The 27864-nt window shown below is 46.4% G+C and overlaps 1 protein-coding gene across 1 annotated transcript in view; it reads left to right on the plus strand.

Moving 5' to 3' along the window:
* The window catches only part of ttn.2 (titin, tandem duplicate 2), a 214246-nt gene that overhangs the window by 112508 nt on the left and 73874 nt on the right, over positions 1-27864 (plus strand). The window contains 41 exon segments of the mRNA XM_028435600.1: positions 76-375; positions 446-551; positions 652-848; positions 938-1243; positions 1320-1473; positions 4627-4751; positions 4824-4942; positions 5058-5238; positions 5318-5620; positions 5818-6276; positions 7046-7348; positions 7429-7585; positions 8023-8165; positions 8275-8393; positions 9354-9531; positions 9617-9901; positions 10161-10454; positions 10536-10835; positions 12032-12340; positions 13219-13433; positions 13508-13822; positions 14011-14125; positions 14200-14508; positions 14580-14761; positions 14942-15071; positions 15239-15390; positions 15486-15633; positions 15710-15930; positions 18301-18397; positions 18488-18784; positions 19583-19882; positions 19963-20277; positions 20530-20750; positions 20824-20974; positions 21057-21338; positions 21449-21751; positions 21834-22139; positions 22301-22582; positions 22733-22920; positions 22998-23109; positions 23186-23324. Of these exon segments, the coding sequence (XP_028291401.1) occupies positions 76-375; positions 446-551; positions 652-848; positions 938-1243; positions 1320-1473; positions 4627-4751; positions 4824-4942; positions 5058-5238; positions 5318-5620; positions 5818-6276; positions 7046-7348; positions 7429-7585; positions 8023-8165; positions 8275-8393; positions 9354-9531; positions 9617-9901; positions 10161-10454; positions 10536-10835; positions 12032-12340; positions 13219-13433; positions 13508-13822; positions 14011-14125; positions 14200-14508; positions 14580-14761; positions 14942-15071; positions 15239-15390; positions 15486-15633; positions 15710-15930; positions 18301-18397; positions 18488-18784; positions 19583-19882; positions 19963-20277; positions 20530-20750; positions 20824-20974; positions 21057-21338; positions 21449-21751; positions 21834-22139; positions 22301-22582; positions 22733-22920; positions 22998-23109; positions 23186-23324 (9118 nt within the window).

The following is a 27864-nucleotide window of genomic DNA, read 5'->3' on the forward strand; positions in this document are numbered from 1 at the left end:
ATAAAGGTTGACATGATTCACTGCTGACGAGTCACGTCTTAAAAACTCATCCCTGACTCATCCTCTTCTGCTCAGACCCGCCCTCGGCTCCTCGCTGGCTGGAGGTCATTGGTATCTGCAGGAACAGCGCTGACCTGAAGTGGTCAGCTCCAGAGCGTGACGGAGGGGCGCCCATCACCAACTACATGGTGGAGAAACGCGACGCCAGACGTAAAGGCTGGCAGACGGTGGACACCACCATCAAAGAGCTGAAGTACACAGTGACTCCGCTCAACGAAGGCTCGCTCTACATCTTCAGAGTGGCCGCAGAGAACTCGGTGGGAGTCGGACCATTCTGTGAGCTGGAGAATTCGGCACTCGCTAAAGACACGTTCAGTGAGTCCAGAGTTAGTGTTTCTCATTCCTACGTCCTCTGGACACACATAGTAACTCTCTGTTCCTTCAGCCACGCCCGGACCGCCATACGCTCTGGAGGCTACCGCTGTCACTAAACGCTACGTCGACCTGCAGTGGGAGGCCCCCAAAAATGACGGAGGGCGACCAATCCTCAAGTGAGCTTTCAGACCTATAAAACGTGTCAGCGCATTACGACACATACATTTGTTTACGTTTTTGACTCACGGTGACCTCGGTGTGGTTTCCCTCCTGCAGATACTCTATTGAGAAGAAGGAGAAGCTGGGAACGCGCTGGGTGAAGTGTGGAAAGACCTCTGGTCCGGACTGTAAGTACAGGGTGACGGACGTCATCGAGGGAACTGAAGTCCAGTTCCAAGTCTGCGCTGAGAATGAGGCCGGCATCGGACACCCAAGTGAACCCACGGAGATCCTGACCATCGACGACCCCACAGGTCCTTTAAAGTCTGCAGTATCCACATTAAACATGATCAGCTCAATGAGACCAACCCCGAGTTATGGTGAGTGTTGTTGTTCTGCTCAGGTGTCCCGTCGCCTCCGTTGGAGCTTCACGTGACCGGAGCAAGCAGAGACTTCCTGTCCATCGCCTGGAAGCCTCCTCAGATGGATGGAGGCTGCACCATCACTGGGTACCATGTAGAGATGTGTGAGGCAGGCACTGAGCGTTGGATGAGAGTCAACTCCAGACCCGTAAAGGAGCTGAAGTACCGAGTGGGTGAAGGCCTGGTGCCCGACAAGGAATACATCCTCCGAGTGAGAGCCATCAACTCCGTGGGAGTCAGCGAGCCTTCGGACATCTCTGAGAACGTCTTTGCCAAAGACTCAGACTGTACGTGTGTCACCCAGTGCTGTGTGAAGCTGCTCTGGTCTGATCCAGTATAACCAGTCTGTGTGTGGGTCTACAGGTAACCCCACGCTGGAATTCCAGACTCTGGATCTGGTTGTTGTAGAAACAGAGAAGCTGCACATCCCGGTCCCGTTCAGAGCCGTACCTACTCCCAGGATCACTTGGCACAAAGACGGGAAGGAGCTGAAGGCTGACGAGCGCCTCGGCTTCAGGTCTGGATCACAGAACCATCTAACCCAATGATAAAACCAACCATCTAAGGGGTTGATTCACTAAAGGTTTAGGGGTATTAAAACATGTACAAACGTCACTCCACTTGCTAATAAGGGGTACAAACCCTCAGCGCGTCACAATGTGCCCACAATTAATTTAGCACGGTTTTCTCTGATGAATATGTTATAATTTCATTAATAATAATAATAATAATATCAATAATGATAATAACAATAATAATAATATGTAAATTAGGCAGATCTCACAAGGGGCGCAAAAAAATGGGAGGAGGAAATGTAAATAAATGAATGTAGGGGTATCAAAAAAAAGGCTCCAGTTAACCTTTCTAGTATAAGAAAATGATGGACATAAAACAATCGGCAATATTAACACCACTGAATGAGAAAATGCAGAGTAAAGTGTGTGTGAGGGAGAGAAACAGCTGTACACCTCAGGCTGCTCGTGTGGAGTTCAGTGTGTGTGTCCGCTGTGGTGCAGAGCTCCATGTTTTCACTGTTAAACTCTCGTGTGGCCAGTATCAGCTGATCAGCTGCGCAGTTTATACAGAGTTAACAGTGTTCACATCTGAGAGCACTACTCAGGAGCTCAGACCTGCTGGGTCATATTTTCCATGGACTGATGAGAGCAAAGTTACAATTCTGGTAGAGCAGACACATTAAAATAGAGGGAAAATAACTATAGGTTTTAAAGATTATTAAACAACATTTTTATTAGTTTGTTTTATTTTTTACATCAATAAATATTTGTGCAGCAGACAGAGAAGTCCACCTGCCTCCAATTGAACTTCTTCAAATGTCATTTTGCACTCACCTCTCCACGTTAAAAATGTTTATTTAAATAAGGTGGTCTCAACCACGTCTATATGCGCCGCTATTAGTGGCACAATGTTAGTGAATTCATCCACAGCAGTTGAAGAAACACTGCCACCAAAGGATTTAGGGACATTTACTAGCCTTTATTTACCATATTAGTGAATCCGGTCTATAGTGTTTGTAGCTGAAGGTTCTTCATCTTTGCTGAGTATTCAGCCACTGTAAAGTTTGGACTTCCTATGAGACCAAGCACTTTTTAAACCGCTTGGTGTTTGATATGATGGTGTTTGAATGAATATTCAAATCATTTCATTGTGAATAACTCAAATACATTTTACAGTTTTTTTTGTCAGTGTTGGGCCTAAGTTAGCTCATGACATTGTGCAGCCAAACAATGCAAAAGACTTTGAAGAAATAAATATAAACGATAATCCCAATTCATTTTTCATTAAAAACGTTAGTGAAAACAAAATTATTGAAATTGTACATTCCTTTAAGACTAAGACTAAAAGATCAACAGATTTGACATAGTTATGGTCCTTGTGAAAGATATCATTGATTATATTGACACTCCTTTTATGTATATTTGTAATCAGTTTTTTCTAACTGGTATCTTTGAAAGTAAAATGAAAACCACCAAAGTTATAATTATTTTTAAAAGTGGAGATAAGCATCAGTTTAACAATTACAGACCAATCTCAATACTCCCGCAATTTTCAAAAATACTGGAAAGATTATTTGTTAAACTACTTGATAGCTTTGTAGAAAAGTATAACCTGTTAAGTGAACATCAGTACGGCTTTAGATCCAATAGGTCCACTTCAATGGCAGTTATGGAACTAATAGAAGAGATATCAACATCTATGAGTATGCTGTTTTTATTGACCTCAGCAAGGCCTTTGACACAATAGAGCATTTGTTGCTTTTAAATTAATTAGAAAGTTATGGTGTCAGGGGCTTAGTACATGCTTGGCTGAAAAGTTATCTAAGTGATCAATATCATTATATCCATATTAATAATACAAATTCAGTGGAGACAAAAATAACCCACGGTGTTCCTCAGGGCTCCGTTTTGGGACCTAAACTGTTTATTATGTACATAAATGATATCAGTGAAGTCCTAAGCCAATTATAATGTATCCTATTTGCTGACGATACCAGTTTGTATTGTTCTGAACAAGATCTTGAGCTGCTTATGAATACAGTGGTAACTGAACTTAAGATACTGAAAAAATGGTTTGATGTAAATAAACTATAAATCTGCGTAAAACTAAATATATTGTATTTGGAAACAAGAAAGTTAACAAACCATGTACAATTGAAATTGGGGAGGTGGAAATTGAAAGGGTGTATGTAATAAAGTTTTTGGGAATCAAGATTGATAATAAGCTAAATCGGAAAGTGCACAGAAATATTCTAAAGACTAAGATTTCTAAACTTTTTGGTTTATTATGTCAAATTAAAACCTCTGAATCAAAGTGCTTTTTATATACTGTACTATTCCCTCATACTACCATACCTAAGTTATTGTGTGGAAATGTGCAATAATACCTATAAAACTAGATATACAGCCTATTTTTGTATTACAAAATAATGCAATTAGAATGATCACCATGCAGAATATCTGGCTCCAATAAATCCACTTTTTTATTAGATTAAATATCTATAATTGTATGATCTTGTTGATGTTTACACAGCAGTTGTGTACAAGGCACACAACCTCATGCTTCCTCACTGTCTACAAGATATGTTTCAAACAATAGAATCTAGATACAACCTCAGAGGAACTGATATGCTACAAAAACCCATGGCTAATACAATGAGGAGGTGTATATCAGTCAAAGGAGGTGATTTATGGAATGGTTTACCTAATCAACTTAAGGGCTTCAAAACTATTTAAAGTTAAAAGTCATGGAAAAGTACAGTACACTTTAATGAAGATCATTAGAAAGGAAGTTTATCACGGATGCATAACATAATTTTGATTCTTGAAGTTGAAGTTTTGTGCTTATGTGTTACCATCATTGGTATTACTGTAACTGTATTATATGCCATCTTTGGTAATAGTGTCACAGTTGGAAATGGTCAGGTATCATTTAGCTTTTGAAATACTTAAAGAACATGTTTTCTTATTGTAATTTACAAGATCTCTGAAAACATGTGATGTGTTCTAAATGTTTATGATGACTGAAGAAATAAACTACTAACTACAGTAACTAATATAATAGCTGATGGATAAATAAAAAGAGAAAGTACAGCTCTCTTTCTGTTGATCAGTGCTATCAGCTTTGATCTGTAGATATCTGTTTGTGTTTTCAGGATGGACTACCTCTCCTGTCACCTAGAGGTCGACAGCAGTCTTCACTCCGATGCCGGCGTCTACAAAGTGACCCTGGAGAACAAACTGGGCAGTGCCAGTGCTACCATCAATGTTAAAGTCATCGGTGCGCTGCGCTGTGATGTTTCACCCTTTCGACCTGCTGCAGAGCTTTACTGACACCTCTGTGTGTTTGCAGGTCTCCCTGGTCCCTGTAAGGAGATCACAGCCTCTGAGATCACCAAGAGCACCTGTAAAGTCAGCTGGGATCCTCCAGACTACGACGGAGGCTCTCCTATCCTGCACTTTGTCCTGCAGGTCTGAGAGGCTTCATTATCAGTTTCTGAATTGTGGTATTAGTTTTAGATCCGTCTGGGTCATGATCCCAAAGCAGAGCCACATTCTGATCATCTCCCGGTTGTTGTTGTTTCAGCGCCGTGAGGCGGGAAGGAGGACATACGTCAACATGATGTCTGGAGAAAACAAAGTGAGCTGGAATGTCAAAGACCTGATTCCTCATGGAGAGTACTACTTCAGAGTCCAGGCCGTCAACAAGATCGGAGGAGGAGAGTTCATAGAGCTCCGCAACCCGGTCATCGCTGAGGACCAGAAACGTAGGAAACCTCCTCTTCGTCCTTTCTTCTTTCTTTTCTCTTGCACTATGCGTTCCTAATCAATCTTTGACCTTCTCAGATGCTCCCGACCCCCCCGTGGACGTGGAGACGCACAACCCCACGGCAAACACCATCACGCTGACCTGGAAGCCTCCAATGTACGATGGTGGTTCAAAGATCATGGGCTACATCCTGGAGCGGCAACTGAAGGGCGAGGACAAGTGGGAGCGCTGCAACGACTTCCTGGTTCCTGTCCTGTCGTACACGGTGCGAGGACTGAGCGAGGGCAAGAACTACGCCTTCAGAGTCCGAGCTGAAAATGCGGCCGGTGTCAGCGAGCCGTCACGCAGCACACTGTTTGTCAAGATCTCTGACGCCATCGGTGAGGACAATAGAATCGTTTTCTGTCTCTTTGGAGCAAGAAAGTAACAAATGAGGGTTTGATTTAACGGTGAAACGTACAGATGAATGTTTTAGAGTTTTACTTTCTCTTAGTTTGCTTTGTGTGGACAGACTCTAGGACGTGTGTAGGTTTGGTCCTTCTCTTTAAAGTCCTGGTCTTGTGCTTCTCTACCACAGATGCTCCAAAGGTGTTCCTGAGCGGCAGCCTCCAGTCTGGCCTGAATGTGAAGCGAGGCCTGGAGATCTGCCTGGATGCAAACATCTCTGGGGCCCCTTACCCAGAGATTACCTGGTACTGGAACAACCATGTTATTAGCCCCGAGCCACTCCGCAAGAGGCCCGAAAAACCCCTGAAGAAGAAGGTGGAGAAGAAAGAAGAGGAGAAGAAAGAAGAGGAGAAGAAGGAGGAAGAGGAGAAGAAAGAAGGAGAGGAGAAGAAGGAGGAAGTGGCAGAGCCAGAGATGGAGGAGTTGGATTATCCAACCATTAACGAGCGTCTGACCATCGATAACAGCCACAGAGGCATGTCATCGGTGGTCATTAAGGACTCTGTACGTCCTGACCACGGAGTCTACATGGTGAAGGTGAAGAACAGCCACGGCATTGCCTCAGCTACCTGTGAGGTCAACGTGCTCGGTGAGCTTCACACAGCCATGAAAACATTTACACGAGTTCATGTGAAACAGCAGTAGTTAGAATCAGACAAACAGAAGCTGCGTTTCCATTACCCTTGGAAATGTGCAAAATCTAATTATCTCAATAAAAAATGGTGATGGAAACACCTGAATTTCGAAAAAACACTCAAATCTTGCTAAAAAGTTTTTATGCTTTCATTAGGAGGTTTTTCAGACTTTTCAAAATTGAAATGTTTTGCAAAAGAGCCATGGAAACACTTTTTTCCGCAAATGCACTTCATAGGACGTGACATACCTGGTCACATGACCACTTCTCTGTGAGAAAACATGCCGTGGTACGTGTGGACAGAAGAGGAGACCCAGACATTTCTTAGCATTAGACTTAATAATGATTAGTGCCACCTTAGAAGTGAAACAACCTTTGAATGCAGAGAAGTCTCACAGGATGAGATTTCACCAGTTACCAGGCTCCTCCCCCAAAACAACCTTCAATGGAAAGACCTTCAAACACACATTAGACTTTGTCGACATTTAGAAATATTGCTTTTATTTTGTGAACTTTTGTAATTGAAACCCAACTACAGTCAACCTCAGACCATGTTTGCATCGTTCTCATCTCTGTTCTTTGACATCTTTAGAAGGAAATATAAGACACCTGCTGCACAGACCTGTACCTGTTCATTTAAACCTAACTGTTGTGTTTTTTAATGCTTTCTTGGTCCTAGAAGTTAGAAATGATGAATAGTAAGAGTTGTTTGTGGCCCTCACAGACACCCCGGGGCCTCCGGTGAACTTCCGTTTGGAGGAGGTGAGGAAGAACTCAGCCGTGTGTCACTGGGATCCTCCTTTGGATGACGGTGGCAGTGAGATCTTGAACTACACGCTGGAGAAGAAGGACAACTCTAAGCTGGAGTTCGGTTGGAGCTGTGTCACCTCCACCTTCAGAGGGTTGCGATACCTCGTGCCCAAACTCATCGAGAAGAAGGAGTACATCTTCAGAGTGTTCGCTGAGAACAAGTTCGGAGCCGGACCGCCTTGTGTGTCCAAGCCTCACATCGCCAGGAACCCCTTTGGTAGTTCTACCGCTGTGGAACATACAAACATATCTCCTGCTTCAAATGTACTAAGCCTGTGTGATGTTTCTGTGACTCAGAACCTCCAGAGGCTCCAGAGAAACCCAACACCAAAGACATCACGGCTCACAGCATGGTAGTCGCATGGGAGCCGCCCAACGACAACGGCAGCCCCATCCTGGGATACTGGGTGGAGCGCCGTGAGATCAACAGCTCGCACTGGGCTCGAGCCAACAGGTGAGGAGAGAACTTACGTTATTGGCATTCTGCTTTTTTATTGACCCGATTAAACAACCTGAAGCGATACGTCGACTCAAAGATGGCACATTTACTATCGGTAACTGATATTTCAGAGGCAGGAGAACATCTCCAAGTTTCCTTATCTCCCACTCTGAAAAGACACTATGAACACAGCATGACAACAAAAACACACAAAATTACTGCAAAGTTATCAAAGTAACTCCAAATAGGCAAAACAACAACTAATTTACAGGAACAACACAAACTACATCAAAAAACACAAATAAAACCCCAAAAAATGTTCACATTTTTTTACCTGTTCCTGGAAAAGACACCAGGGAAGGAATATGTAGCGACAGCTGCACAGACTGACTCAACACACCAGTAAAGGAACCTGTGGTAAAGAGTGTATTGTCTCTGCTGGTGTTTCTCAGGAACTTGGCTCCCGGCACTGAGCTGCAGGTGGACGGGCTCCTGGAAGGAATGACGTACATCTTCAGAGTAGCAGCAGAAAACGAGGCTGGACCAGGAAAGTTCAGTGTTCCGTCAGAGCCGAAGACAGCCCAAGTTCCGATCCGTACGTACCCGAGCGCCACTGCTTTCATCACGTGCAGATCTCAGATCTGGTTTGAAGCTGGAGGAACTGTTCGTTTGATGACTTTACTCATGTTTGTGTCTCTCTTCAGTTCCTCCGGGACCTCCGATCCCCCGAGTGGCGTCGACCACCGACCACTCCATAGAAGTGGAATGGGACCCTCCCACTGATAACGGTGGAGGAGAGATCCTGGGTTACCATGTGGACAAGGTGAGACCTTTAGGGACCAACAAACAATGTAATAAATCTGCAGTTCCTGATGTGTCCACACGAGACCAGCAGGGGGCAGCAAACACCACCAGTGTTTATATTTGTACATTTCCAGTCCAAACCAGTGCAAATTGGACATGTAGATGAGACATCAGTTATCAGGTGTGCTGGTTTAGGACCAATTAAAAATATAATTCAAACAAAGACAATTTAATTATAGTTTAAAAAGATCAGAGGCATTCAGAGAGACTGTAGTTAAAAAGCCATGAGGGCTATTTAATCATAAAAACCATGCCAACATGTTTCAGCCTAACAGGCCTTCATCAGTGCAGGGACAAAATGGCTGCCAAGCTACTTCCTTTAAAGATTTTCAACAGGTCACATGACCAAGTGAATGGGTACACAATTACAATTAAAATCTGTAGAGTAGTTCATTCAGTGATGTTTAAGAACATGAAAAATACAGGGTTTATACATAGAGATGTTCTAAACATGTATTAAATTAGAGCCCAGAAAAGCTGTAGATGACAAGCTACAAAAACGGAGAGAAGTCCAGTTCACCATTTAGACCTGGAAATTGTGTTGCTTTTAATGGAGACCAGGGAGGCAACACGTTTTTTCAAGCAACGTTCTAACACAAGAAACTCATGCAGCACTCCATGCAACAGGTTTTTAACAATTTAATTATACTTCGTCCAATGGAAGTTAGTTTGGACTAGTTTGTGTCTAGGTCTGTTGTGGTTGTTTAATTAAATGGTATTTCAAACTAGTTTTGAGACGGTTTTCAGCAGTTTTTGGTGACTAACTCCTCTTTGTTCCTGGAGCCTGGAGTTGAGTTCAGGTGTAGAAATGTTTGGAAATGTCAAAATTGTCACAATGTTATTTGACCAAACCTTGTTGTACCTGTGGGAGAGGTTAGTCAGTCCATGACGGTAAAGGCTGTTACTGTGTCATTTCCAGGTTATGGCCGGTACCAAAGACTGGTCCAGGTCTACTGAACGACCCTGGAAGACCAGGAACTTCACTGTGTACGGAGTGAGAGAAGGAGCCAAGTACCAGATCCGAGTCATCGCCTGCAACGCTGAAGGGGAGGGGACTCCGGGATTCACAGAATCCGTGTTCGTCAGGAACCCTGCAGGTCCGCCTCAGCAGAGTTCTGGGATTTAACGGGTGTCTAAAGACGGTTCAGAGTTTTATTCCCTACCCTCTGTGTTTTCTTACAGAGATCCCCCACATTGAAATGGATCTTTCCGTGAAGAACGGCATAACCATTAGAGCCGGAGAGACGCTGAACATTCCTGCCACCGTCACAGGGAAACCCTACCCGACTATCACCTGGACCATCGAGGGCAAGAAACTCGACAAAGAGCGCGTTGAGATCCTCTCCGAGGGCAACGACAGCATCATGCACATCAAGAACGTCCAGAGGAAAGACTGCGGAAAATACCTGATCTCTGCCTGCAACCCCAGCGGAACCAAGTCAGCCTGGAGCCGAGTGGAGGTCGTAGGTCAGTGTCCATCTGATCAGGAGCGTTTACTAATTAGGTCATTAGAAGAAAGATATTAGGAAATCATAATACAGAAACATTATCAAAGGTAGAAACTGGAACTAGAAAATGGAATAAAGAAAGTCCTTTGATTGGACGAGGTGTGTTAGTCAGGTTCAGTGATAGTTATTCAGAGTCTGCTGACACATGAAGAGCCTCTAACGTCATGTGACACAGGACAGGAAAGGTGGATTTAACATGAGACAGTTTTTTTTCACAGACGTCCCCGGACCAGTCACTGACCTGAAACCAGTGGTGGTGACCCGTAAAATGATCTTCCTGAACTGGGACGACCCCAAGGACGACGGCGGCAGCGACCTGACGGGCTTCCTGGTGGAGCGCAGAGACCCCAAAGGGCACACGTGGAGGCAGCCGGTGGAGACGATCTCGTCCAAGTGTGAGTGCATGGGCATCGTGGAGGGAAAGGAGTACCTGTTCAGGGTCATTGCGAAGAACAAGTACGGCCTGGGTCCGCCCGTGGAACTGGCTCCCATCCTGGCAGTGGACCCTCAGGGTGAGTCTATCAAGGACGTTACGCTAAGCTCTACAATAGCTGCTTCCTTCTTAAACTAACGGTTCCTGTGCTGGTCTACAGGCCCCCCCTCCTACCCAGAGAAATTCCATTACACAGAGCGCACCAAGGACTCCCTCACGCTGTCCTGGAAGCCTCCCCGTAATGACGGCGGCAGCCCCATCATCGGTTACCTGGTGGAGAAGAAGCGTCAGGACCAGCAGGACTTTGAGCCGTGCAACAAGGAGCCCTGCCCCGACTTCACCATGACGGTGGACGGCCTGGAGGACGCCTGGATGTATGAGTTCAGGATCAAATGTGTCAACCTGATGGGAGAGAGCGAGCCCTCCATTCCTCTGAACGTCATCATCCAGGACGATGAAGGTACCAACTCTCTCGCTATCCCTTTAGTGTCACATACTGTTTGGAAACTCACTTTTTAATGGAAGTTAAATAACTTTATCTCCTTTTAAAACTGAACTAACACATTTGAAAACAGTGATTTCAGGGGAAAGAATCCCAAAGATGGACACAAGTGGGGGAGGTGGAATTTATTTCCTGCATACATGAGAAATAACATCAAAAAGACTTTTCAATGATTCACAATTCCAGAATATATGTCCCAAAGTAGCCGGACCTAATTTACAGCTTAAACATGCAGAGCTGATATTAGCATAGAACTTGTAAAGTTTTTTATTTGAGTAATTAGTAATGTCATTAGTTTGTGTTTAATACAAATAGAGGATCTGTGAATACGAAGCCTCTCAGTGATTTCAGTACTTATAGGTTCCTTTCCCAGGATCCTTTAGTTTAGTTTAGTTAATACTCTGAATTTTGATGTAAACTTTTGAAATGTTGCCTTTTGTGTGAGGATGTAATGCTAGTATTTCCTTTATTATACTTTTAGATTGTGGGGGTTTAAAGTGTCTCTTAACAAAACTTCTAATTTGAAGAAATCTGAAAAAACAGTATTTAGGTAAAGTATGAATTCTCTGTAGTGTTTAGAATTACAGTAAAGTTCCTTTGACGAAAAGGTCTCTTAAAAATCAGGCCACATTTATGCCAAGTTTGAAATGCAGAGTCAATTAATGACGGTAGAAAAAGCTGATTATTAGACAAATGAGAGAATAAGGAAAGATGGGTAATGTGGGAATGTTTCCTAAATTGAAACCAGATTTTTAGCGTTTTAGACCAGGGTTAAGGACCCGAGGATGTCAACATGTCACATTCTATTTGGGAGTTAAATAACTTTACAGAACTTTAATTAACCAACGGACTTTGAAATATAGAGGTACCATCACTTTGGAACCATTTACCTCAGACTCTGAAATCTATATCCACTTTGAACTGTTTTAAAAAAGCATTTACAGATGTTGTGGAAAAGTAACATTTTTAATATTTATTTGTTGCTTTGTAAATGTAAATTGCTTACTTGTAGTTGGTGAGGTGGCTTTATAAGACCCTGTGGTGTTCTTAACGCTACCACCACATCTATGTTACAAATGTTTGATGGATTTCTATGAATATTTTGTATGTGCAAACAAATAAATAAATAAATGAATATAAATCTCCTCCTCCAGTGGCCCCTGAGGTCCACCTGCTCAAACACTTCAAAGCCGACTGCATCACCGTGAAGAAGGGGGAACCCATCGAGATCCCGGCGGACGTCCTGGGCTTGCCCATCCCTAAGATCGAGTGGACCCACGATGACGTTCTGTTGGACAAACCCAGCGAGCCGCTGCAGATCGACACCGTGGTGACGGGACGTCTCAACTGTAAGAGCACGTTGTCCATCTCAGCCACCAACAGGAGGCACCGCGGCTGCTTCACCATCACCGCCTCCAACAGCATGGGTTCAGCTCACCACACCGTCACTGTAATGGTGCTGGGTGAGCACACACACACACACACACACACACACACACACACACACAGTGGCCAAATATGGTCCTTTGGAGCATCCAGTTCGGCCCGCGGATAAAAGAAAAATTAGAAAACATGAATCATTGTGTAAATGAAAAAGCAGTTTTCCCGGTGCTTATGTAACATCATTGCAGTCATTTTTAATGTTAAACTAAATTCTTACAAAATCCTTCAATATTTCTCAAATTATTACATAATATGTTCCTTAATTAAATAGAAATTGGTCACAAATGTAGGAAATGTAAAGTGTAGATTCTGTTGGGACTGATATCTGTCTCTTATTTATGGGATATTGTCAATTTAGTATTTTATATATAAGTAGAAGTGTAAACTAAGGAACAATAATGTTGAAATTACTCATTTTCCTGCAAAAACATCTAGAGATCAATTTACTGTGTTTCTGGTCCCGAACTAAAATGAGTTTGACACCCCTGCTCTAATGGGAATGTGAATTAATTAATTTAATTTTAAATAAATTTTTAATTTTTTTGGCTCCATTTAAAATACAACAAAACATAATAACATCAAACAGTGGAGAGATATTCACAGAAATTGGAAGAAGGAAAAAAAAAGAACAGGAAGAAGAAGAAGGCTCCTAGTATAACATTTAAACTTTAACTAAAGAGAAAAAATAAAAATAAAATGAAGAGAAAATAAAGTCAAGACAGCAAAAATTAGAAGACGTAGGAAGTAGAAAACAGGAAAAGAAAAACATTAACTTCAAAAAAAGTAAAAAAATTACAAAAAAACAAAAGAAAAAGCATCCATTATTTTATTATTTATTAAGCAGTAGGTTTTTGATAGAATGTTTGAATAAGATGGTGGTGGTAAACCCCTCCCTCAGACCAACCCCTGCCGCCGAGGAACGTTGCTGTGTCCAACATCCGGGCCGGGTCCTGTTACCTCACCTGGGATGCCCCGCTGGATGACGGAGGCAGCGAGCTGACCAACTACATCTTGGAGAAGAAGGACATGACGCAGAAGGAGCCTGAAGAGGGCCTGGAGGCCCTGCCCGAGTGGGTGGAGGTCAACACCAGCATCGTGGACAGGAAGTTTGGGGTGGGTCCTCCTACAGGAACTGGACAGGTGAGGGCTCAGGGCCGGCTCTCACTCTCACTCTGACTCTGCTGCAGGTGTGGGAGCTCGAGAACAAGAAGAGCTACACCTTCAGAGTCCGAGCACAAAACCGCTACGGTATCTCTGACCCCTGCACCTCAGAGGAAGTCCAGATCATAGATCCCTTTGGCCTGCCCGGACCCCCAGAGAAGGCCACCATCACAGAGTACGCCAAGACCTCCATGACACTGAGCTGGGAGCCACCCATGGACAACGGGGGCTCGGCCATCATTGGGTACTGGCTGGAGAAGAGAGAGAGGGGGACGGACTACTGGGCCAAGGTCAACAAGATGCCTGTGACCAAGAGAGGTGTGAAGGGCTGGGAATACCAGGTGAGGAATAACCACTCAGGATTACCAGTAAACTAGTCAGTACTCAACGACTGCTGTCTCTATCAGTTTGTTTGTTTCTCATTGTTTTGTTCGTTGTGTATCTTTTTATGTATTTTGTGTATATTTGTTTTTGTTTTATGTGTTGTTGTGTTAGTGCTCTCTAATTTTCCCTGCTCTTTGTCTTCCAGGTGACTCGTCTGTTTGAGGGGTTGGAGTATGAGTTCAGAGTAGCAGCCAGTAACTCAGCAGGAATGGGTCCGTTCAGCTCTCCGTCTGACACCGCCTTCGCCGTTGACCGAATCAGTGAGAAATGTTGCAGTTTTAAACTAGTTTTTCAGCGTTTTCCTGGCTTAAATTAGTTTCTTTGTGTTTCCCAGCTCCTCCCAGCATGCCCGCGGCCCCCGTGGTGGCGGATAAGAACAACCACAGCGTCACCTTGTCCTGGAAGCCCCCGGACAGCGACGGAGGAAGCCCCGTCCAAGGCTACATCGTACAGATCCAGGACGAGGGCTCGCCCACCTGGGTAAGAGTGACTGACCCCGGCACTCTGCATCCAACCACTGAGTACACCGTGCCCAGCCTGAGGGAGCTCAAGAAGTACCGCTTCAGGATCATCGCCGTCAACGCCATCGGAGAGTCTGATCCCAGTCCGCGCACCACTGATGTCCTGATCCAGGACGTCCAGCGTACGTCTGTGCTCCAAATCAATCATAACGTGTCACTGCTGTGTTGTAACGTTGCCCGTCTGTCCTCACAGTCCGTCCATCCATTTCCATCAATATCCTGGTTGAGGAACTGGCCTGTATCAGAGCCGGAGACCCTTTCAGGATCCCTGCCACTATCTTTGGTCGGCCCGTCCCCAAAGTGACCTGGGACTTTGATGGCAAGGCCAAGTCTCACAAGAAGAACAAACTACACACTCTGCCTACAGACTCGGAGGTGAGCCATGGGACGTTTCTCTGCTGAATGTTCTGAAACATTCAAAGGTTTCATTAATGATTGGAGGATTTAAAGTGTATTGTTTGTTATTGAGACGTAAAAGTCTCATCGTTAGTTGAGAAACATGAAGAGTATAAGTCATCAGTGTGCTGCTGGACCTCTAACTGTGCTCGTTCTCAGGTGGAGTCCACAGACAGCACGTCAGTCGTGGTCGTCCCAGTCAGTCTGAGGAGCCACTCTGGACGTTACACTATCACCGCGAAGAACAAGTCGGGACAGAAACACGTCAACGTGAGGGTGGTGGTCCTTGGTACGTTCTGACTCGTTCTCACAGTGTCAGCATCTGAAAACATCTACAAGAACCAGCTATAAGACTAGCCATGTTTGGATGTTTGGATTGGGTCTAGGGGCTATTCTAGATTCTATGATCTTGTTAGTGCTCCAATGTGTAACTGTGTATTTGTGTGTTTGTTGCAGATGTGCCTGGGCCTCCGAAGGACCTGAGAGTGACCGACATCACTCGGTCCACTATGAGGATCATCTGGAAACTTCCAGACACGGATGGAGGAGAGCGGATCAAGAGCTACTTCATCGAGAAGAAATCTATGAGAGACAAAGCCTGGACCAAGGTTAGAGACCCTGGACCTGAGAAGATGTTATATACGTTAGAATGCTGCTCTGTCTTGTAGAATCACCCTAATTTGATCGAACTGTGTGTCCTCAGGTGAACGCTGCCTGTGCCAGTCAGGCCTTTGTGGTTCCAGGTCTGCTGGAGGGTCAAGACTACCTGTTCAGGGTTCGGGCTGAAAACAGACTGGGCTTTGGTCCCTTCACCGTCACTTCTGAGCTGACTCGAGCCCAAGACCCCATCTGTGAGTCCCTGTGACCGCTGAGAGGTAACCCTACCATCACAGTGCTCTAAGTCCTGTGTGTGTCCCCCCCCATCAGACCCCCCCGACCCCCCCACCAAGGTGAAGGTTAACCTGGTGACCAAAAACACGGTCACGCTGAGCTGGGAAGCCCCGAAGAACAACGGTGGTTCTCCCGTGACTCACTACGTGATTGAGCGTCTGAGCTGGGACAGCAGCGGGAAGGAGAAGGAGACGTGGAAGCAATGCAACAAGAGAGACGTGGAGGAGCTCAGCTTCCAGGTGGAGGACCTGAAGGAGGTCAGTCTGCTAACATTTAACAGGATTTCATCAAAGGGTAAACACAGTAGTAAGTTCAGTTTTGACAAAGTGGAGGCTTGTCCAGGATTTGAACCGGGAACTCTCAGCGAGGTCATTCTATTTAGGAAATGAAATAAATTAATGAACAGAATAGTTGGTATCGGTGAGATTACAAGCCACAACATATGTACATACATACTGTACATATACATGAAAGGACATTTGGTCTTTAGTAACTTATCATTTTGATCAGTGGTTCTCAACCTGCGACCCTCAAAATAAAGGTTCCAGAGAGCGGGGACCCCTACTGTAGCTGAAGGTGGTTGAACCATAGACTATAAAACAAATAGATGTGATGTCCTCCATAGTTCCCACTCAACATTCTTGAAGTCATATATATATGATGTCAAATACCGTTTTTCAGCCTCAAATAACTTATTTAAAACAAAGTTCACAGAAAAATTAGCACTTGAACACAATATATGGTGATAATAACTAATGATCACAGCAGAGTTTAGCTTTGGAAAAAAAATGATATGACGAGTATTTCAACGTTTTCAACAGTTTGACCCACATTCCATCTGTTATCATTGAGGAGGCGGGGCTTATGACTTATACTACAGCCAGTCAGCAGGAGGAGCTCTAACAATAAAAGCTTCACTCCACTGGGAGCTTGTCCCGTCCATTCTTTTTACGGTCTATGGCAGGGGTCAGCAACCTGTGGTTCTGGAGCCTCATGTGGCTCTTTGACTCTTTTGCAATGGCTCCCTATAGCTTTAAAAAAAACTATTGAAATAAATAGTTATTTTTTACAGAAACTATTAATGATTAATGACAAATAAAATCAAGATATACCAATTTATTAACCTAAAATTAATCAGGTTGTACAATGACTCAGCACATTCCTACTTCACCTCCTACAACATCTACAGACCATCAACTTTCCTCCACCTGTGACTAACCTTAAGTTTTAAATCCCTGGTAAGAAACTAAACCAACAAAAACACTATTTCTGGAAGAAAATACAGATTTTAATTGTGTGGGAACAGATTCATTTAACCACCAATGTACAGGTTAAATATGTATGTTTTATGTGTGGTAAGAAATGAGTAATTAGCATGTGTTGATCACATGATCATGTGTTATTATATTCATGTTACTTTTTGTAGACTTTCATATACATTAACTATAAAAATCTTCTTTATAAACATTGTGTTCATGTAAACTGAGATGTGTAAGAATTTGAAGATGCAAGATAATGTTTAGTTGTTATTTCTTGATGTTAATTTATTTCATTTTATTTTAATCTGTTTTTAAGTTGCCATTTACATGATCAATATAAATCAAATCATGAAATCAAACATTATTCTATGTCATTTTAACTGTATAGAATTTCATTCAATGTATTGTCTTCATTGAGAAGGTTTTTTTTCTGGCTCCAGGACTTTAATCCAGGTGAGATGAGACAAAATGGCTCCTTTGAGAGTAAAGGTTGCAGATCCCTGGTCTATGGGTTGAACACAGACATGAACATTGAAGAACAGTCATGTGGAGACAGGACCATCTATAAGGGGGAATAAAGGGGAGAGATTTTTGGGGTCCATCCATAAAGTCAGTAAAATGATGGTCCATTGTTCTATGAATCTGTGATAACCACATTTATTTATTCATCTGAATAATATCCACTGTTATCCAGGAACGTTTACTGTTATTTGCACCATAGTATTTAGTTTTAATCACTAATAAAATGGTTCAAAGTGACCAAAGATGGTGGAAAAGGTGGTGAAATGAGATTTTAAAAACCACAGAAATTGGTTAGAAGTTGTAAATTGAAGTGGACAAAAATAGACAGAAAAAGTGGTGAAGTATCATATTGGAACAATTACTTTAAACTTTCAAATGATGGGGATGAAAAATTGTGAATGTAATTAAATTGGCAAAAATCATCATAAAATATGGTGAAATGAGGTTAAAAGTGACAATAATGGGTCAATATATGTGATATTAGGTGGAAAAGTGGTGGAAAGGGTTTATAAGTGCTGAATATGTCTGGAAAGTGGAAAAATGTGTAGAAATGTTATTGAAATGTGATGTAAAAGTGTCAGAAATGGGAGAAATGTAGCAAAAATGCATTAAAAGGAGAAAAAGTGATGAAAATAGGTTAAAATATGGAAAGTTTGGTGTAGTTGAAGAAAAAGCTTAAAAATAAGCAAGAAGTGTCACGAATTGTTCAAAAAATATTCTTATTTTCTTGAAGGCACCTGGCGACCTCTCCCTGTGTCTCACAGTCTTTATGTTTGCTCTGTGTACGTTTGTCAGACAAAGTTTATAAAGAATCCTCCTGTGTTGATTAACTCACCGTTTGTTCAGGGAGGAGAGTATGAGTTCAGGGTGAAGGCCGTGAACGCTGCCGGACCGAGCAGACCCTCGGCCACCGCCGGCCCCCTGGTTATCAAAGATCAAACATGTGAGCCCCCGTACATCTGTATAGTCTCACTGAGAGATAACCATACATGTCTCAGATGAGTGTAATAACGTGTCTGTCCTGGCTGTGCAGGCGCTCCCACCATCGACATGCGGGAGGTTCTGGAGGGCGAGGAGGGCTGTGACGTCAGCCTGATGGCTAAGGTGGGCGGTTGTCCATTCCCAACGCTGACTTGGTGCAAAGGCAACGCCGCCAAGCCCGAGGAGAGGATGCCCGTGACATACGACCAGCACGTCAGCAAACTGGTGACGCACGACAAGTGCACGCTGCTTATCCAACAGGCCAGCAGGCTCCACAGTGCCACCTACAGCCTGACTGCCACCAACAGCCTGGGCTCCGTCACCAAGGACATCAAACTGGCTGTGCTCGGTAAGAACAATGATTCTATTCATTATTGTTCACAAAGAAAGAAAGCTATTCACACGTCTAAAGGGAAGAAGTGGTTATTGTCATTATACCAGTGATTATATACATGTATTTACTGGTTATGTATCTTACTTTCTTCTTGAAAATGTGCACTACTTTGTTTATACACTGTTTGGTTTCATATCCTCATGTATTTCTAATACAGATACTTGTTTTAATACTTCATTTTTACCACGTAAATAATAAATCTACATTACTTTCTTTATTCTTTTTATGTTTCTTTAATGTGATTATTGTTTATTTATTTATTAAAAGAACTTAAAATATTAATAATGAAAATCTAACATACATAGTACTCAGGCAATACAAAAATGAAGAGACAACATGAACAGCAACATAGGTAATCATAGCTTTTAGAAAAAGGATGAAGTTAATTAAACTAATCTAGCCCCTGCCCCTTCATTCATACTTTTCCTCTTTATTCAATCAGAGCAAATACATGAAAACAAAACAGTAGAATAGTATAGAGCGCGTATCTGAATAAAGGTACATTGCACAAGGTTATAAGTTATTTTTTTTCTTTGTCTCTCTAGTATCCTTTCAGACTGTGCTCTGTAAACATTTGATTGAATTAAGATTGTGTTTTTTTCTCTTATTTTGGAAGCCCTCTGGTACCGGATTTTGGTTGTTTTGAGGTCAACCAAATCCTTGAATTTTAGTGCCTTCAGTTTTATTAAGAGTGTGTTTGAGTGTTGGATCTCAAAGTAAAACCCTTTGTAAACCCGTCTATGTTCCTCTCAGGACCCCCAGGGCCTCCCGTGGGTCCGCTGAAGTTCACCGAGGTGTTTGCGGAAAGGATTGGCCTGGCCTGGAACCCTCCCACCAACGATGGAGGCTCAAAGATCACCAACTACGTGGTGGAGAAGCGCGAGGACAGCAGGAAGTCATGGGTTCATGTGTCCAACAACCCCAAAGAGTGCGCCTACGTGGTGACGCGTCTGACAGAAAACCACGAGTATGAGTTCAGGGTAATGGCTCAGAACAAGTTTGGAGTGGGTCCGCCTATTTTCAGTGAGCCAGAGAAAGCCAGGAACCTCTTCAGTGAGTCTTCATCGTCTGTTCGGTAAACTTTGAGAGTTCAGTTCTTGTGTTCTAACTCCTGAACTCTGCACTTCCTTCAGCGGTTCCTGGTCAGTGTGATAAGCCCACAGTCACTGAGGTCTGCCTGGAATCCATGACGGTGAACTGGGAGGAGCCTAAGTACGATGGCGGCTCCTCCATCACTGGATACGTCCTGGAGAAGAAAGAAACGACCTCCAAACGCTGGACCCGCGTCACCCGCGACCCCATCCGGGCGCTGCCACTGGGAAACAACTGGGATGTGACCGGGCTGCTGGAGGGCTCCATGTACCAGTTCAGGGTCAGTGCCGTCAACGCAGCAGGCAGCGGGTTACCCAGCATTCCCTCTGATCCCATCCTCTGCAGAGACCCCATCAGTAAGAGTCACTCCACTCATGAGCTTTTGAACTTGCAGTACTTGGTTCTTACAGGAATTTAGTCCATTTAATGCTTATACCGTACTACATAGGGATGTCCGGATACTCAAGATGGAACCATATATCATGATATTAAAATGTAACAAGATGGTATGTCCAAAGAGACATCAAAAGATGTCCAAAGGTCTCGGTGAATGTAGACATGCTAACATGTTAACATTGTCTCTGACCTGAAGCTGTTTGTGTGCTCAGAGCCTCCAGGGCCGCCCACTCCCAAAGTGACAGACTGGACCAAGTCCACGGTAGACCTGGAGTGGGTTCCTCCTGCGGTTGACGGCGGGTCAAAGGTCACTGGATATGTGGTGGAGTTTAAGGAGGTGAACAAGGAGGAGGAGGAGAAGAAGGCTCAGAAACGTCTTCTGCTAACTGTTGAGGAGGAGAAGGAACCGGAGAGCGACGAGGGCTGGGAAAAGGTAGAGGAGCTTAGATCCATCTGTTTGTCTATCAACAACTATTCAATATATCCTTCTTCTGTCCTTTAACCAGGCCAAGGACGCGGAGGTCAGAGGGACTAAGTTTGTGGTGTCTGGGCTGAAGGAAGGAGGACTTTACCGTTTCAGAGTGAGAGCAGTGAACGTGGCTGGAGTTGGAGAACCAGGCCTGGTGTCAGAACTGATCAAAGTCAAAGACAGAACCAGTAAGACCATGTGACCCTTGGATTGGTTTGGTCTGCTCCTCTGGTGTGTCCCAGTCTAACCTCTGTGTGTGTGTGTGATCAGTTCCTCCTGAGATGGACCTGGATGCCTCGGTGAAGGAGAAGATTGTGGTTCACGCCGGTGGAACCATCCGGATCATCGCCTATGTCTCAGGGAAGCCGGCTCCACTGATCACATGGTGCCGGGACGATGCCGAGGTGCCCATAGAGGCGAAGGTGGAAACAACAGGCATTTCCAACTCCCTGGTCATCAAGAACTGCAGACGCCAACACCAGGGCATCTACACCCTGAGTGCCAAGAACGAGGGCGGAGAGCGAAAGAAGGCCGTCATCGTGGAAGTCCTCGGTGAGGCGGAACTTTTTACTGCTGTGTGCTTTAAGACCTTCCGTCTCTTTCTTCTGTTGGTATGGTATCTATGTCTTTGGACTGGAATGAGCCATCACTCTTCTCCTCAGACGTTCCTGGTCCTGTTGGTCTTCCCTTCGCTGGTGAGAACCTGACGAGCGACTCCTGTAAGCTGACTTGGTACTCCCCAGAGGATGATGGCGGCTCGGCCATCACCAACTACATCATCGAGAAGAGGGAGTCAGACCGCATGGGCTGGACCTCAGTATCCTACACTGTGACCCGGAACAACGCTGTGGTTCAGGGACTGCTGGATGGGAAGGGCTACTTCTTTAGGATAGCAGCAGAGAACATCATTGGCATGGGGCCGTTCATCGAGACAGACAAGATGGTGCTTATCAAAGACCCAATCTGTGAGTGGGACATCTTCAGATCCTTGTCTAGCTGACTTGACAAAGCCTCACTGAAGGTTCTTTACCTCTCTCGCTCCTTTAGCGGTCCCTGAACGCCCCGAGGACTTGCACGTGACTGCCATCACTAAGGACTCCATTTCTGTTTCCTGGAAACCACCCAAGTACGATGGTGGGGCAGAGGTGACTGCCTACATCCTGGAGTCCAGAATGCTGGGCCGGGACCACTTCACTAGAGTGGCAGGCGATGACAAACTGATGGACAGGAAGTTCACCCTGACTGGGCTTAAAGACGGATCCAGCCACGAGTTCAGAGTATCAGCTGTCAACCAGGTCGGACAGGGGAAACCGTCTTTTGCCACCAAACCAGTGCAGTGCAAGGACGAGCTGGGTGAGTTCTTTCATTGAACCAAAGATATGGCACAAGTTAAACAAACCTACTCAAGCCTAAAAACCTGCTCCACTCCTAAACTATGCCTATGTGACCGGCTGTGTGGATGTGGGAAAGTCTGAACAACCTAAACAAATCTAAAAACCTGCTTCCTTCCTCAGAACCCCCGACCTTGGACCTGGATTTCAGGGACCGCATGATGGTGAAGGTGGGAGACATGTGCACGCTCTCAGGACGCTTCCGCGGTAAACCGGCCCCAACCATCGCCTGGACCAAGAATGACGAGGAACTGAAGGCCGACGACGAGATCAACCTGCACAGCACTGCCCGACACCTCAGCCTCACCATTACCAAGGCCAAACGGGAGCACAGCGGTTGCTACGGCGTGAGCGCGGAGAACGCTGCAGGAGCACGAACTGGAATATGCACCATCACTGTCGTCGGTACGTCTCAGTGTGAGAAACACAAACACTGTAAACCAGTAATAGACCAGTTACAAACATTTAGTGACGTGAAGACCATCAGTCTGTGAGTGTCTGTACTGACTGAGGACTAGACACTAACCTAACGTGTGCTCCTGTCTCCTCCCTCAGACCGTCCTCAGCCTCCAGAGGGTCCGGTGGTGTTTGATGAGGTTTACAGGAACTACATGATGGTGTCCTGGAATCCTCCTCTGGATGACGGAGGCTGTGCCGTCTCAAACTACATCATTGAGAAGAGAGACACCAACAGAGACCTGTGGATGCCTGTGACTTCGTCCTGCACAAGGACCAGCTGCAAGGTGGGCTCAGACCTGCCACCGACACGTTTAGAGCAGCTTCTTAAGTCCTTATCCTCTGCTCATGTTTGTCTCTTCAGGTGCCGAAACTGATCGAAGGACGCGAGTACATCATCCGCATCATGGCTCAGAACATCTACGGCATCAGCGACCCTCTGCTCTCTGCAGAGGCCAGAGCCAGAGACATCTTTAGTGAGTCCCAGTGTCTCTTTCCTCAGGTGGTCTGTGGACACCCTCAGCTGTCTCTGACCCAGTCTGTCCTTCACAGAGGTTCCTGACGCCCCCAAACAGCCCACTGTGAAGGAGGTCTGCCACGACTCCGCTCTAATCTGCTGGGAACCTCCGGCCGACGGGGGGAAACCCATCACTGGATACATAGTGGAGAGGAAGGAGACCAAGGCCAACCGGTGAGCAGGAGACTCCTAGTTAGACTGTCCCAGAGTTAGAGTTCTTCTCTTAAACTCTCATTCATAAAGCATGAGTAACAGTAATGAGACACATCATTAGTAATTAATTAAACATGAATGTGTTGTTTTAAAAGGCCACATTTAGCTAATCTATCAATAATATTCTTTATCTGTTATCAAAGTTGATAAGTCATATTTTAAATCCATCCATCCATCCATCTTCTCCCGCTTAGCCGTTTCCGGGTCGCGGGGGCAGCATCCTCAGTAGGGAGGCTCAGACTTCCCTCTCCCCGGCCACTTCCTCCAGCTCTTCCGGGGGGACCCCGAGACGTTCCCAGGCCAGCCGAGAGACATAGTCTCTCCAGTGTGTCCTGGGGCCTCCTTCCGGAGGGATGCCCCCTGAACGCCTCACTAGGGAGGCGTTCAGGGGGCATCCTAATTAGGTGCCCGAGCCACCTCATCTGGCTCTTCTCGATGCGGAGGAGCAGCGACTCTACTTTGAGCCCCTCCCGAATGACTGAGCTTCTCACCCTATCTCTAAGGGAGAGCCCAGCCACCCTACGGAGGAAACTCATTTCGGCCGCTTGTACCCGTGATCTTGTTCTTTCGGTCATGACCCAAAGTTCATGACCATAGGTGAGGGTTGGAACGTAGACCGACCTGTAAATAGAGAGCTTCGCTTTTTGGCTCAGCTCCCTTTTTACAATGACGGACTGGTGCAGACTCCGCATCACTGCAGACGCCGCACCAATCCGCCTGTCGATCTCTCGCTCCATCCTTCCCTCACTTGTGAACAAGACCCAGAGGTACTTGAACTCCTCCACCTGGGGCAGAACCTCATCTCCAACCCGGAGAAGGCACTCCACCTTTTTCCGGTCGAGAACCATGGACTCGGATTTGGAGGTGCTGATTCTCATTCCGGCCGCTTCACACTCGGCTGCGAACCGATCCAGTGAGAGTTGAAGGTCACGGTATGTTGGAGCCAACAGGACCACATCATCTGCAAAAAGCAGTGATGCAATACTGAGGCCCCCGAACCGGACCCCCTCAACGCCCTGACTGCGCCTAGAAATTCTGTCCATAAAAGTTATGAACAAAATCGGTGACAAAGGGCAGCCCTGGCGGAGTCCAACCCTCACCGGAAACGATTTTGACTGACTGCCGGCAATGCGGACCAGACTCTGACTCCGGTCATACAGGGAACGAACAGCTCCTATCAGGAGGTTCGATACCCCATACTCCCGGAGGACCCCCCACAGGAATCCCCGAAGGACAAGGTCAAATGCCTTTTCCAGGTCCACAAAACACATGTGGACTGGTTGGGCAAATTCCCATGACCCCTCAAGGACCCTGCTGAGGGTGTAGAGCTGGTCCACAGTTCCACGGCCAGGACGAAAACCACATTGCTCCTCCTGAATCCGAGGTTCAACTATCCGGCGGACCCTCCTCTCCAGTACCCCTGAATAGACCTTACCGGGGACTGAGGAGTGTGATCCCTCTATAATTGGAACACACCCTCCGGTCCCCCTTCTTAAAAAGGGGGACCACCACCCCGGTCTGCCAATCCAGAGGCACTGCCCCCGATGTCCACGCGATGTTGCAGAGTCGTGTCAGCCATGACAGCCCCACAACATCCAAGGCCTTGAGGAACTCCGGGCAGATCTCATCCACCCCCGGAGCCCTGCCACCGAGGAGCTTTTTAACCACCTCGGCAACCTCAGCCCCAGAGATAGGAGAGCCCACTCTCGGGTCCCTGGGCCCTGCTTCCTGATTGGAAGGCGTGTCGGTGGGATTGAGGAGGTCTTCGAAGTATTCCCCCCACCGATCCACAACGTCTCGAGTCGAGGTCAGCAGCGCACCATCCGCACCATACATAGTGTTGACGGTGCACTGCTTCCCCCTCCTGAGACGCCGGATAGTGGTCCAGAATCTCTTCGAAGCCGTCCGGAAGTCGTTCTCCATGGCCTCACCAAACTCCTCCCATATCCGGGCTTTTGCCTCGGCGACCGCCGTGGCTGCACTCCGCTTGGCCCGTCGGTACCTGTCTGCTGCCTCCGGAGTCCCACAGGCCAAAAAGGCCCGGTAGGACTCCTCCTTCAGCTTGACGGCATCCCTCACCCCCGGTGTCCACCAACGGGTTCGGGTATTGCCGCCACGACAGGCACCAACTACCTTGCGGCCACAGCACCGATCAGCCGCCACAGCAACAGAGGCACGGAACATGGCCCACTCGGACTCAATGTCCCCCGCCTCCTCCGAGACATGGTTGAAGTTTTCCCGGAGGTGGGAGTTGAAGCTCCTTCTGACGGGAGACTCTGCCAGGCGTTCCCAGCAGACCCTCACTATACGTTTGGGTCTGCCAGGTCTAACCGGCATCCTCCCCCACCATCGGAGCCAACTCACCACCAGGTGGTGATCAGTTGACAGCTCCGCTCCTCTCCTTACCCGAGTGTCCAAGACATGCAGCCGCAAGTCCGATGACACGACTACGAAGTCGATCATCGAACTGCGGCCTAGGGTGTCCTGGTGCCAAGTGCACATATGGACACCCTTATGCTTGAACACGGTGTTTGTTATGGACGATTTGTGACGAGCACAGAAGTCCAACAACAAAACACCGCTCGGGTTCCGATCAGGGGGGCCGTTCCTCCCAATCACGCCCCTCCAGGTCTCACTGTCGCTGCCAACGTGAGCGTTGAAGTCCCCCAGCAGAACGAGGGAATCCCCAGAAGGAGCACTCTCCAGTACTCCCTCTAAGGAATCCAAGAGGGGTGGATACTCCGAGCTGCTGTTTGGCCCATAGGCACAGGAGTCCAACCCCTGTCGAGAAGGCTGGTTCCAGAGCCCTTGTTATGTGTCGAGGTGAGACCGACTATATCTAGTCCGAACTTCTCCACCTCACACACAAGCTCAGGCTCCTTCCCCGCCAGAGAGGTGACATTCCACGTCCCTAACGCTAGCTTCTGTAGCCGGGGATCAGATCGCCAAGGCCCCCGCCCTGGACGACTGCCCGATTCACATTGCACCGGCCTCATATGATCCCTCCTGCGGGTGGTGGGCCTACTGGAGGGCGGGCCCACGTCGTCCTTTCGGGCTCTGCCTGGCCGGGGACCGTGGGCAAAGCCCCGGCCACCAGGCGCTCGCACTCGAGCCCCAACCCCGGGCCTGGCTCCAAGGTGGGGCCCTGGTAGCGCCAATCCGGGCGACGTGAACTGCCGTTGTTGTTTAATGTACATATATGGCTATTGAACCGCTCTTAGTCGGACCCCTCATATTTTAAAACAATCAATATACAGATTATTCAGTAATACCTATAAGAACTAACTTTCAAGAAACAAAAGATCAAAAAGGCTCCAGGACCAGATGGAGTGTCTCCCTCCAGCCTGAGAGTCTGTGCTGAGCAGCTGGTCCACATCTTCACACAGATCTTCAACACATCACTGGAGCTGTGTGAAGTACCTCCTGCTTCAAAAGCTCCAGCATCATCTCAGTCCCTAAGAAACCTGCCATCACAGGATCAATGACTATTGACCCATTGCTCTGACGTCTGTAGTCATGAAGTCCTTTGAGAGGCTGGTACTGAGTCACCTGAAGGACATCACAGGACCCCTGCTGGACCCCCTGCAGTTTGCCTATCGGGCAAACAGGTCTGTGGAGGATGCAGTCAACATGGGACTGAACTACATCCTGCATCACCTCCACTCCCCAGGGACCTACGCTAGGATCCTGTTTGTGGATTTCAGCTCTGCGTTCAACACCATCATCCTGGACATCCTTCACCAGAAACTCACCCAGCTCACAGTGCCGGCCTCCACCTGTCAGTGGATCACCAACTTCCTGTCTGACAGGAAGCAGCAAGTAAGGCTGGGAAGCGTCACATCTAGCACCCGGTCACTCAGCACTGGCGCCCCTCAGGGGTGTGTTCTCTCCCCACTTCTATTCTCCCTCTACACCAATGACTGCACCTCAGGGGACCCCTCTGAGAAACTCCTGAAGTTTGCAGACGACACCACCGTCATCGGTCTCATCAGGGATAGGAACGAGTCTGCGTTCAGACGGAGGTGGAACAGCTGGATCTCTGGTGCAGTCAGAAACATCTGGAACTGAACCCACTCAAGACTGTGGAGATGACTCTGCATTTTAGGTTCCTGGGTTCCACAATCTCACAGGACCTGAAGTGGACTTCCTGTGTCAGCTGAAGAAGTTCAACCTGCCCCAGGAGCTGCTGATAATGTTCTACACCTCCATCATTCAGTCTGTTCTGTGCACCTCCATCACTGTCTGGTTTGGATCTACAACCAAACTACACAAACACAGACTACAACGGATAATCAGGTCTGCAGAAAAGATCACTGGTGTCGAACTGCTCCCCATCCAAGACTTATACCTGTCCAGGATCAGGTAACATCACTGCAGACCCCTCACACCCTGGACACAATCTGTTCAAACTCCTCCCCTCCGGCAGACGTTACAGATCACTGTACGCCAAAACTACCCGCCATAAGAACATTTTGTTCCCCAAGGCTGTCACTCTGGTTAA

The sequence above is a fragment of the Gouania willdenowi genome, chromosome 21 (assembly GCF_900634775.1).
Source record: "Gouania willdenowi chromosome 21, fGouWil2.1, whole genome shotgun sequence".
NCBI classification, from domain to species: Eukaryota; Metazoa; Chordata; class Actinopteri; order Blenniiformes; family Gobiesocidae; genus Gouania; species Gouania willdenowi.